The 12476-nt window shown below is 45.2% G+C and overlaps 1 protein-coding gene across 1 annotated transcript in view; it reads left to right on the top strand.

Moving 5' to 3' along the window:
- Positions 1 to 12476, top strand: part of ACBD6 (acyl-CoA binding domain containing 6) — an 81227-nt gene that overhangs the window by 28337 nt on the left and 40414 nt on the right. The window contains exon 5 of the mRNA XM_039556150.1: positions 7160 to 7265. Coding sequence (XP_039412084.1) covers positions 7160 to 7265 — 106 coding nt within the window. The remainder of the gene's footprint in view (positions 1 to 7159; positions 7266 to 12476) is intronic.

Genomic DNA, 12476 nt, shown 5'->3' with positions numbered 1-12476 from the left:
GTAGACAAGAATGCAGGTGCAGGGTTTTGAAGGGTCACCTGAGCAGGTTCACTTGTTTTATTCTTGTCAGAACCTTTTAAACAGTTTATCAAATGATTAAAGCCCTCCAAGCTGTTGCTGTGTTGTATGAAGAGGAGAGGTTTTGTTTTAAATAGAGTATACCCCTAGTTTGCCATCAGCAGTAGTTAGCAACAAAGCAGCAGTGTCATTGATTTCAAACTGAGTGTCTAAAATTATGCCTAAATAATGCTTACATTCCTTTTGTGGAATGAAATGCTCGGGGTTTAGGGTGCAGATCTGGAAATGATGGACAAAGTGAAGTTACCATACCCTGCCCTAGCATGGATCAGCAGCAGGAGGAACTCAGATGGTGCCAGGGCCGATTTTTTCCCTTATCACTAATTATCTCAAATGTTTCTAATTGAGAACAAGATAGGAAAATGGTCAGTCTGGCTCACAGTACATTGCACTGATTCCAAATAAATTCAAGAGCATCCATAGAAACAGGTTATACCGATCTAATTAAATCAATTTAGAAAGAGATTCGGTTAAATCAATGCAATTTGTGTGTTCGTAGATCAGCCCTCAAATCAGGAGAAGGTCTCTCGAGCTAATGAGGCATAGCAGTTATTTACTTTGGGGTACTGGGCACCGGTCATCAATTAGGAGTCATTAATAAAGCCTGGCAATAAAGAGCTCGAGCACCCCCAGTGAGTAATGGGGAGCAGTTGCAGGATGTATTAGCATAGTGCTCTGCCTCTGGGTTTCTCTGCAAATCACTTATCTCCCGTCGGGCATTGCATAGAACTCCTGCGTGCTGCTGACTGATGGTGGGACTCGGAGGTTCCCTTGGAAGGAAGAATTTAGAAATTATCTGTGATTTCAGCTGGGTATAGTGGTGGGATGATTTGGTGGGGTTTTTTGCTGCTTCATAAAGCTTTATGTCCCTTTTCTGGTCTTATTACCAGAACAAAGAAGTAGTAGTAGAGCTCTTTCATGATCAAAGCACTATAATTAGAGTTTCGCAAACCTGGGAAATGAGCGGTGATCTGAGGTTGACTCATGTGTTACCAGTATAAATCTCATTCAGGACACAATCTGAGATATATGCCAAAAATACCATAGCCTCGGAAATTCAGCTTTATTCTTCAGTATTTTTTAAAGCCAAGGCAAGGGGTAGGCAGTTTGTAAGTGTTTTCAGGAAACAAATACATTGATTTGGCGGGTGGAGAGTGAGAAATAACATTGCCAAATATCCGTGTCCCTTTCCACTTCCGCTGGAGGAGCCCTCCTGCACTCTGCCATGAGCTGCTTCCTCAGGGCCTTGGCATACCAGTTTGGGAATGACATCCACCAGTCAGCACAGAGGCCTTCCTGAGCTGTGTTTTACACTTCTGCCGTCCAGAGGGACGCTGGAGAAGCCCTTTTCTGGTAGAAACGGCCACCCTTCCCCAGGACATTTGGGAGCAACCCCAATCATGAGCGGGGCAGCATTTGGGATGTGGGTGCGGCGCGGGCCCCCCGGTGTGCGGGACCTGCCTGATGCTGTGCAATCCATCAGAATTGTATTAATCCCACTAACGCAGCCGCCATCTGGTCCCGCTGCCGGGCCGGCTCACGCGAGCCCCCGTGATGGATGGCCCTGGGAATTGATTAGTTGTTGTGCGAGACAAATGAACTGTTTTGGCAGAAAATACCAGAGGTCGCTCCATGTGGTCAGGCACAAAGGCTGCTGAATTTTAAAGAGCTGCTTCCAGCATCCATTGCAAGGATGCTGCTTCAGAGCAGCGATGGCTTTTGAGACGAGCCCAGTGCTCCAGAGCACGGTTGGGGTTTTGTTGTCTCCTTCCAGCTCTACTTTTGGGAACACCAGCACTGGAAATGAGTGTAAGGCTGCAGAGATGTGGGAGCCGGCATCCGTGCTGGAAATTATGGGCTGGTGTGCGTGTGGGAGGCTGTGCCACAGATGCCTGTGTTGTGCGTGTGGGAGGCTGTGCCACAGATGCCTGTCACTCGCGTAGATGCTGGGCTGTGCAGTCCCTGTGGAAGAGCTCTCCTGCTTCTGTGGAGCCCAGGCAGCCCACAGTGTGCTCAGCCGTGGTGCCTCTCAAGCACAACACCTGCAGGCCCTGACAGCTGGGGCTGGGGGCTTTTCAGGTCAGTGTTGCTTAGAAAGGGCTGCTCTCATGGTGATGTTCAGCAGGCCAATCTTTTGACTTCAAGATGATTGCCAAGTTTATTGCTTCCCCCCTTTTTACCGTCCCCGGAGCAGTGACCCTTGGGGCTTTGCTTTATTGTGCAAAGGGGCGGCTTGGCTCGGGCCTGCCTTCCCTTTGGGAGAGCACATCCTTGGGTGGCGGCTCCCACTCAGCGCTTCCCGGCCGCCTCCTCTCCGACGCTGCCACGGGTGCAGTGAGGCGCGTGCAGTGCGAGGGGAATTGGATGACACATGTCCCGCTCTGTCCCGGCGGCTCTCGGAGGACAGCACACGAGTGTGCCGGCAAGTGGGCAACACTTCCCTCGGGACGGCCTGCCGGCTCAAAATAAACTTGAGTTATGGATTTATTCAGCTTGTAAAACCTCAGCTGGCATAAATAATTGAGAAAGCAAAGGTTTGTCTGTGAAGCGTACCTCAGGGAGCCGCTCCTGCCTCCCTCCCTCCCACCACCCTTTCTTATGAAAATGATTCCAGTTGCACTGATAGATAATAACAACACCAAGCAATTAAAAGCTATGGGTGGCTGGAGAGAGGAGAAAAGGTTCAGTTAATGAGCTTTTCCTCTTCCTGTGCCCAGGAGAGCCTCCGAAGTGACGAGGCGATTAAAGCGAAGAGATAATTATAGATTATGTGAAAATGGGTCCCTTGGGGGCCGGGGGCCTCGACATAAACAGTGAGTGTTGCGAGTGCCTCTCGGCTCCCCGCACACGTCCCGTTCCGCTCCGCCGCGGTGCCGCTCGCTCGGCAGCGCCGTGCCAAGCTCATGGGCGAAGCCACCTGTTAGCGGCACCCGGGGCCACTCCACAGCGAACCCACTGGGATGTGCCTTGGACCAGCCCCAGGAAAAGGGGAGACGATGCCCAAAGTAGAACCTGGTCTCAGCCCTCTGCCCTGAGCTTTGCACTGAGGTAACCTGCGGAGGGGGAGGATGGGGACGGGACAAACCTGGGGGGTATTCTGTGCACAAGGGTAAAATAATGTGAATTTCAAATCTCCTCTTTGCCCTTTTCAGTGGCAGCCTTGGTGCTGTTTAGAAAGCAAGGAGCTTTACAGCACTCCAGATAAGAAGGAAATTATCAACTGGCAGCAGATCTCTTCCATGAGCTGTTTAAAACCTGTTGGCTCAGCGCGTGTGTTTTGGACAGCTTTTGGAGAAGGTTTGCAGAGCCTTCCAAGCTTGGGGTGAGATGTCTTGGTTTAGGTTCTTCCAAATCCTTTTATTCAAGGATGGAAAAAGCTGCCCATGTGTTACTTGCAGGCAACAGGTATGCTTCAACTCATCCTTTAATCAGAATTACCATCTCTTACTGGGGATGGGGGAGAGCACAAGGAAATAGCTTTGGGGGCCATCAGCAAGGGAGAAGAGAAACCTTCTGGCTGTCCTCAGGAAATAGATGTAAAAACTCTACCTGCTTTTACTGACAGTCAAGTGCTTGCTGACTTGAAGACTCCTTTTTGCCTCAATAATCTGACATGGAAAGAAAATTGCATCCAAGTCTTCCTTTTAGCTACAGGTTTTACATTATGGTGCACATTTCCATTAGGTTGAGTTTCATGGTGTTTCCCATCTGAAGATGTCCTGAATACTGTATTTTTTATGTAAATTGAGGTGTTTCCAGAAAATACTGATGGAAATGCTATGGGTTCTCTCCACCATGACATTATCTGAGCATGTCTTTGCACTGTCACTTCTGTATTTCTCACGTGTTTCTGTCTGGTTTTTGCCTCTTTCTACCAGTTTCTGGGCCTTGCTGCTGGCTCTTACCATTTTTATGAGGAGTGCAAGTTCCTGCTAGGAACAGGTCTGATAAAATCATTGCATCCTTTTTCTTTTCCTGTAGCTACTCCAGTGGAGGTATTATTATGTACACATACACACATGCAAAATAAAGGAAGGGGAAAAAACCGAGTTGCCTAGTTTTCAAGCTCCGTTTCTCATTTGTCCTGTGTGGTTTTCAATGCAGAGTCAGCAAATAACAGTAATTTGTCTTTATTCCATTCACACCGTTAAAGAAGAATGTCTTCCCTAGTATTGGTCCCTCCAAAAATCTGGATTTAACTCCTCTGAGATCTTTCTTCGGTTTCCCTTCCTGGTTTTAGCTGGATCAGATTGTTTTAAATGTCTGGAGTGCAGCTTCCTGTGACTATTTTATTTGTAGGCAAAATGTTCTCATTGTGACTGGAAAGGGCTTGTTTCTCTTTGTTAATATTTATAGGAAAGTTGGATATAATATATGCTTAATTTTTTTAAGGAGGGCATCAGGAGCAGAGGAGTGGTGTAAAGATTGAGAAATAAATGCAGAGTAGAAGAATGAAATTTCCCGAAACCTTATCTTCAGGTGGGGAAATTGGTATTCTGGATTAATTCCACTGTGGAGACTTCTGAAAGAAAAGTGGTTTTTTGGAATGGGGATATATAGAGCATTTGCAGAGTTGGTTATTCCAGAAGACTAAATCATGTCCAAATAGCTGTGTCAGGTCATTTTCCCCTTACAGACAGTAATGTCCTTGGGAAATGACTTTAAAAGTCCTGTCTGGAGGCTGTGGTGGGAAGATGGGCTGGTCGTGGTAGGTCAGGGTTGCTGTGCCCTCCCTGCTGGCACAGACCCTGCAGATGCTCCCTGTGGAGCACAGTCAGGTGCTTTATGGCTGCCGTGTCCCTCCTGGTACCTCTGGTGCTGCCCTGTGAGGTCTGTCGGGGCTCTGCAGCATGTGGAATGACCAGGTGGCATCGCTGCCAGGGAGGGAAGGGCACAGCCTGAGCTCCTGGATGTGACATGGAAAATCACCCGGGAGCAGCTGAGGATGGTTGTGGGCTTCTCCAGCGAGAAGGGACTGGGGTTTGCTTCGGTGTTACGGAAAAAAGAGCGATCTGTAGTAAATGAGGGGGGTGTGGCTGGCTGTGGGGAACCGAGTTCCTGTGCTGCATTGTCTGAAAAGCAGCTTCTCCCAAAAGGCTGCTGTCGGCAGCCAGGGTTGTGTTGGAGAGGTTGGACTAACAAGGTGGGACTGGAGGGACTTCCCAGCATATCACATCAGCCCTTGTTAGCAGGGGCAGGCATGTCTTGTGACCTCCATCATGAGTCTGTCAAGCTCCATCTCGAGCAGTATAAGCTTTTGCCTTTTCTAATCCCGCTGTGAGATTCTTTTTTTCCTGGAATTCGAGGTAATTGCATTTAAAGCATGCAGTGATCTGATTCCCAGGAGCTTGTGTGTAACGAGCGGGTGAGACCTCCAACGAATGAGTTCATGACAGACTGGTTAAGAAACTGGGGGGCTCCTGTAGTGTCCTTAGGCCTAAACACAGATGTGAAATCCTGTGTGGCTCCCAGCTCTTCACTAGAAAGGTGCAGCTCAGGTGTCTCTGCAGGGACTGCCGGCGTACAAAGAGTGGGAGTGGTGTGCTGGAGAAGGGTGCTGCTGAGGGAGCAAGGTGAGAGGGAGGCCAGAGGAAGTGACTTCTTTGGAGAAAGCAGTGATCTGCCACTGGAGCAAGTATTCATGCTTTTTCCCACCCTTTTATGGCACCAAGGCAAGACACAGATGCTTGAGGTCTGAAGAATCAGAGTGTAAGTCAGTAAGCTAGATAAAGAACAATAAAAGGCAAAGCCAAAGTTGGGTCATGGCGCTCTGCCTGCCCTGATGGGAGCAGAGGACATGGCCTTGCTGGCATTTCATTTTTGGGGGACTGCAGCTCAAAGAGCATCACTTTTTGTTTGTAACCCATTGCTCAGAAATGCAAGTGTTATCTAGATTTTACTTTTCCTTCCTGGCGTTCCTCAGCCTTCGAATTCAAAGCAACACAGATGAACAGAAGTATTGTTGCCTTTTAGCACCAGGGTTCAGTTCTCAAATTGCCCTGTTTATCCTGCTCAGAAGGCCCACAGCACACTGACCTCCTTAGTGGGTCTGGCCAGCTCCAGCAAGCTCCTTTCTGAGTAACTGGGGCTGTCAGTCTGAGTTCTGCTGAACATCCAGAAGGTCTTTAGTTAAGGTGATTGAAAACTGGGGGTGTCTGTGTGAGGCAACACCTCTGTGTTTAACTCCTGTGAAGCTGCCAAGTCCCATAGCAATGCTGATGGGCTCATTTGAACCATGGTTTTCATCTGGAAACTAGAGAGAGAATTATGTGGACTTTTGGCTTACTTCTGGAAAACCTATGACCTGTTTTCTTTGTTCCCTGCTAGCAACACAGTGGTATCACTGTATTTATGCCTAGAGGTGTTATTCTTACAAGAATCTGTGAAAGATCTTAACTTCATTAGAGGTTCTGTTTGTTTGGCAGGTAAGGATGGAAGTTTTACTGTGTCTGAAGCCAGAGTATTGCTTTTTGCTGTAAGAGAAGCTGTAGGTGTGACTCAAGCGCATGTGACGCCATCATTTGATCTTTCTGCCTGCAAGCTGTCCTGAGTGAGCACGTGCTGGTGTAATATCCAGGATCCAATGTGTGTTCAGCCAGGGACAGACTGCCTTGCAGGTGTCCTGTTGGTCCTGCTGTTTTCTCCAAGCCACATTAGTGGCCTCTGTCCTGGATGGATGGCATTGGAAGGGGCTTTGGTGTGACCCAGAGCGGCTCTTACAAGAAGAGCGGCTTTAGCCTTTGCTCTTCTGTGGGATTGCAGTGATTTATACCAGAACTTGAACATGGTTTTTTCTGGCTAACTTCGTACATTTCTTGTGTCATTTCACGGGAATAAACTGACATTTGTCTGGACATAATACTGTTAAAAACAACCTTGGTTTTTCTGGGAAGCAGGATCTTCTGTTTCTTAACCTGGGGGTGGGGGGAAAGCACATTATTCTGCATGTGCAGTACTAGATACCTGTTTCAGTCCAGTCACAGCACTGTATATCTGTAACAAAGTTAGAGCATATAGTGTGCATGTGGCCTTTGTGTTGCACAGTAACATCGTGCTTGTTTTGCTTTTGTTTCCTGAATAGGGAAGAGGACAAGAACATTTTTGATTACTGCAGAGAGAACAACATTGACTATGTAACCAAAGCCATTCAATCAAAAAAAGTGGATGTGAACGTCACAGATGAGGAGGTATGGAGAAGAGATAAGGACTATCAATCTTTTATCTGTTTTGTGTATTAATTCAGTGCTACTCCTTTTTAAAATTCCTGGGTTAGGATTGTTATTACAACAGTTGGACAAACACTTGGTCATTGAGACAGGGTAATCTATTTGAAAACAGCTTTCCCCTGGATTTCTGGTAGTGTGTGTGTCTGACTGTGGGGCTGTAGCATGTCAGATCAGAAACTTAGTTTCTATGTTATTTTCAGCAATACCATCTGCCACTTGCAGGGTAAGATCTTCTGGGTACCTCCCTTTCCTCACTTTGTACACTAAATGTGGTCAAACAGAAGTAGAAAGTGAGGAAAGCAGCTCTTTTGGCCCATGAAGTCTGTTCAGGTTGAAGGAGGATTTCTGACATGCCGCCAGCTTTTCATCATTCTCAGATGGAAGGCAAGTGAGTGACACTGGCTTTCCAGCTTCACAAAAACACTGACAATGTCCAGTCTTTCTCTGCTCACCAAACTCAAAACGCCATTTCCCCACGGGGAGGTAATACAGGCAAGTGAAAACTGTGTCTAAAACTGTGAATTGGCTTCATCCTTTTCTTGGTAACAGTAAACAGCTGGTGGGGGCAGTTTCCTGTTCATCCTTCAGGAGTTGTGGCCTTACCAGGTTTGTCACCTTGGTTTCCCTGCTTGCACTCTGCCACCTAGCCGTGCCCCTGGTCCAGCCTGAGCACAGCTCCTTCCAGCACGCTGTGTTTTGGTGAACAGATGAAGTGCTTAGACATTCATAGACTGAGACGCCACAAATTCAGTTGGGTTCTGCTGTAGCTCTAAGCAGATTTCTGCCCTCTGAGCCATGACAGCCCCGGCTGGGGCTCTGAATGCTGATGGCAGGGCCTTTTATTATTAATCAGGAATTCATGTGAATTAATTTTCAGAAGAGAGGAGGGAGGGTGTTCACAATCAGAGTTGGAATTTCACATCATAAATTCAATGAACTGAAACTGTCATGTGCCACACAGTCACTGCAACAGTGCTGTTCCTGAGCTCCATCCTCCTGCTGAGCACAGCTTACAGAAGGAGATGTCCAGGGCAGTCCCACAGAAAATACAGCGTGAGTCTGTTAATTAATAGAAGCTCATTTTTAGGATCACATGCTTGCAATAAGTGCATGTTAGCATTGCTTTGTTTCCACTGGTAAGGTGCTTTTTGTAGGTAGCAGCATTCAGAAGCTTGTATCTTCCTTTCTGTTCAAGTAACAGCTGAGCTTGTTTTCAGCCAAAGAAATACTGTTTAAAAAAAAAAAAATCAAAATATTTTGTGGAAGCTGAAATATCTAAACTATGTAAAAACTACCAGATGACTTCCTCTTTGGGAATTATCCATGAGTCCCAGATGTAAAAGAAGTCCTATTTCTAACTAATGGGTATTAGCACATGGCTGTTGCAGAGTATGGGATTGCTTCAGCACAGGCAGGAGCCAAAAACATCTTCCTACCTGTGAAGGACTTGTGGGAGGATTCCCACTGGGGCAAAACTCTCCCAGAGATTAAATTCTCACAGCTTCAACAATTTTGGTTTACCCCAACAAATGGGCAAATAGGGGAAGTAAGTTTTATTTTTTTTTAGAAACTGCTTGCTTGCTTCCTTATGCTGAGTCTGACTGGTCCAAAAAGCAAAAAACTAGCGTACCAAAAGGAAAAATCAGAAAGAAATAGTTATTTCATTATATGTTAAGGATCTGAAACCATCACCAGTGTTGTTTGGTATCCAAACATATTCTTCCCAGTCTGGGAGGTAGCTTATTTTCCAATATCATGCAGCTTGATTGAAGTTTTAGGACCCATTTTAGACTAGAGGTAACCCAGACTGAGCCTTTCGTGAAGTGTTCTTAAGCATAATCTTGTCATTTTTATTAAGGATTTTGGTGTTACTGTGTAAATACCTCCTGCCAAATCCGAAAGCTGCCTCACCTGGCCTCTGGACATAATTCACGCTGCCAATCCTTTGATTTAAATGCCTATAAATTTAAAATACCAGCAGGGTACATGCAAAGAGTTAACTTCTTATGAAACAAAATCTACTGAAGCACCAAATAGTCTCGTGCTAAGCTGCAGAGACGCTCGGCTCAGCCTTTCCTTGGACAATAAAGACTTGGCTGGGGTTGTAGGGTGTTTAGATTTTACTTTTATGTGATATGTTAGTACTAATTGTTAGATCTAATTGTATCCTCCCGTTTTGTGCAAACCTGGAATAGGTCAGAGAAAGGAGAAAAGAAATCAACAATAAAAATGTAAAGTGGGGATGAGCCAACTTAGGCAAAGCAAAAGGATTTCAGCAAGGGCAGCAGAAGATTCTGGGGTTTACATAGGTGCACTGGGAAACTTCCAAAGCATAAGTGGCCTTCTCCCCACGAGAGTAAAGCTCTTCATGTGCAGCATTAAAGCCAGCATACCTGCTAACAGTTTGGATATGATAAACTTCAATTTAGAATTAAACAAAGAATCTAATGACAGTAATCATGTACAAGCTTCCATTTACCGTGTCTAAATTGCCCAGAGTTCAACAGAATCACTTGCATTCACTTATAAGAAGTAGCACAGGCTAAAGCAACCTGTTTTCCTTCTGTATGTCAGCAGGACTAATGGAATAAGAAATGAACTGTGGCTGTGAAGTCACCCCAGGCACATCCTGAGAGTGTGGCTCACTTGCTGCCTATTTGAAAATGGTACTTCTTCAACTTCTAACAAACCAGGAGTTGCTCAAAGGCAGAGATGAGTTGCTTTTGTAATTTGTGCCAAGAGCTGTGGGAGTTGTAGCTAGATAATTTTTATTTAATTGTTGGATAAATCCCAGTAAACAAGTATGTTACCTGTGTGCAGTGTTTAAGCCCTTGCCAAAGCTTTAATGAAAGGCTTAGTCCCCGATCCTCATGCTTTTGAGACAGCAAGTGCCAAACTGGTGCCAGCTTGCCAAGGAAAGGACAGAGGGGAAAATGGATTTGAAGAAGGGTCACATACTTCTGGATTTATAGGCTTTCTCCCGTTAGAAAAACTTCAGCAAATGTTTCAGAGCTCTGAAAGTGATTGACTTCCAAGTTGAGTTTACCTGTATAATTGCAACAACCCTTCCATTCGCTGTTCCTGCTGTCACAGGGGGTTGCAGCCATTCTGTGGGTATCTGTCTTTTCTTAATTACTGCTAATAGAACACTTGCCACAAGTTAGAGTGGCTCATTGCTATCCAACCATTACAGCTGCAAACATCGTCCCCAGAGGTGTGGCTGTAGGCTGTAGCACATCCATTCGGTTTGGCTTTGTTCTCCCCTTTCTCTGCTCGGGCTAATTGATGTGAAAATCATTCCCATCCATTTGTCTGCCGACTCGGTGTATGGGAGACAAATCCCTGTCCTGTGCTTTGTTTGTGAACACCCTGTGACTTGGAGCTGAGCAGAATTGATGTGCTGTTGGCTTGAGAAACTGCTGCAGGAGCTGGCCAAGCTGGCAGCGGTTAGCCAAGCAAAGCACAGAAGATTTAAGAGGCAGGGTTAGTGCACTGGGGCTATTTTTATGCTTTTTTTTTATTAAATACTTCAAAGGCAGGGGGAAATGCATCCTCTCAAGTAACTTCTGCACCAACTGCTGTGTTTGAATTGCAGGGAGGGAGTACCTTGATGTTTGATGGTGTCTAGTCAAGACCTCACTGCTGCAGCGCTTTCCTACGTGAAATTATTCATGTTGCTTTGAGTCTCTCACTGCTTAATGACATAGTCATGTGAGAATTGTTTTGGGAAAGCTCAATCGGTGGCCCTTAAGATCTCTGCCACGTTATTTAAGCACACAAACACATGCTATGTGCTGTTATAAAGCAGCAGCTGTGCAGAGGTGATATCCATGCTCTACAAAGACTGGGACTGTATGTTCAGTTTAAGCTTGTCTTATCGCTAAGGTTTATTTTAAGAAAGACGTGGGAAACAAGTGGGTTTTGTAGCTGTGTATCTGCCTAAGTATGTTAGCTAGAGCTGTTGACTGTTGTTGACTTTTCTGATGCCCTGCAAATAGTAGTGAATATTATCTAGTTTCCATAGAGCCGTTAAGGTTGAAAAAGACCTCTAAGATCATCGAGTCCAACCATTTTAAATACCGATTTTTTAGTAGTGCTTTTTGTTATGCTGTAAGTGGGTTGAGATTCTTCTGCAGGTGTTTTTCCTTCCACATCCATAGTGTGCTCTTGCACAGAAGGTCTCCAAAGCCCCTTGCACCCCGTGTCGAGGGCGTAGCATGCTGCAGACATTTCTTGGGTGGAACGTGTCAGCTGTTTAATAGTGCACAATTACAATGCAGAGCCATTTAAGGCACTAATTAGAAAATATTGTATCCATTTAGAGTTGCAGAGAAAATATATAGGTAAGCAGAGTGTAATTACCCAGAGTGGAATTGGCCCAAGACTTGAAATCCATACTCCTGCGAATAGCACAAGGAGATTTTTAATGGCTATAGATGATGAGGCTTCAGGGTTTTGTCCTGTTCAAAAGGCACCATGTGTAGCAGAACCAGCCTTCCAGTATCATGGCCAGGACAAGTTGCACAGTGCTCTGGTACCCTGAGCTGTCACAATTAACTGTTGGTTTTCCCTTATTGCTCTCAGCCAAGTTCAGCACCAATAAAATGAGATTCTCCTTGTCCAGAGACAATTGCAAACCAACATATTTTAGCCACTAATCTGTAGCATGAATTTTGATACAAAGGGTAGAAGTGCCTTTATCATGTAATTGTACAGTCAATGCATTTGAATAATTGCAATATTATTCCTCTACACATACATCAAAACATCGAAATCATCTGTTGAAGTATTTATTGCTATTGTGCATATTGCAGATGTGCCTCTTTCTTTTGACATAAACATCTGTGCTATGAAAAAAGTTGGTATTTGTCCGACCAAAATGCTAGGTCTTAAGTAATTACCCGTCCAGAGATGAGTTAAGGCTGCTAAATGTGAATTAAAGATCTCTCCATATTTACCAATTATTTTAAGTTGTACTCTTTCCCCCTTGTAGACTTTGATAGTGGTGTTGAGGGCAAGAACATGAATCATTAAATGGCCTGTGGATGTCATCAGTGCTTCCATGGAAAGTCACTGTCAGAAATTCATTCTAATGCAAGGTTAATTAGTGTAACATTAAAATTACATGTTACAAAAATTAATTAGTTGCTGGGTCAAAAAGTGTGCATTTCC

This window comes from Corvus cornix, chromosome 8, assembly GCF_000738735.6.
Source record: "Corvus cornix cornix isolate S_Up_H32 chromosome 8, ASM73873v5, whole genome shotgun sequence".
In the NCBI taxonomy this organism is placed as follows: Eukaryota; Metazoa; Chordata; class Aves; order Passeriformes; family Corvidae; genus Corvus; species Corvus cornix.
This window is presented reverse-complemented; position numbering and strand designations above follow the sequence as displayed.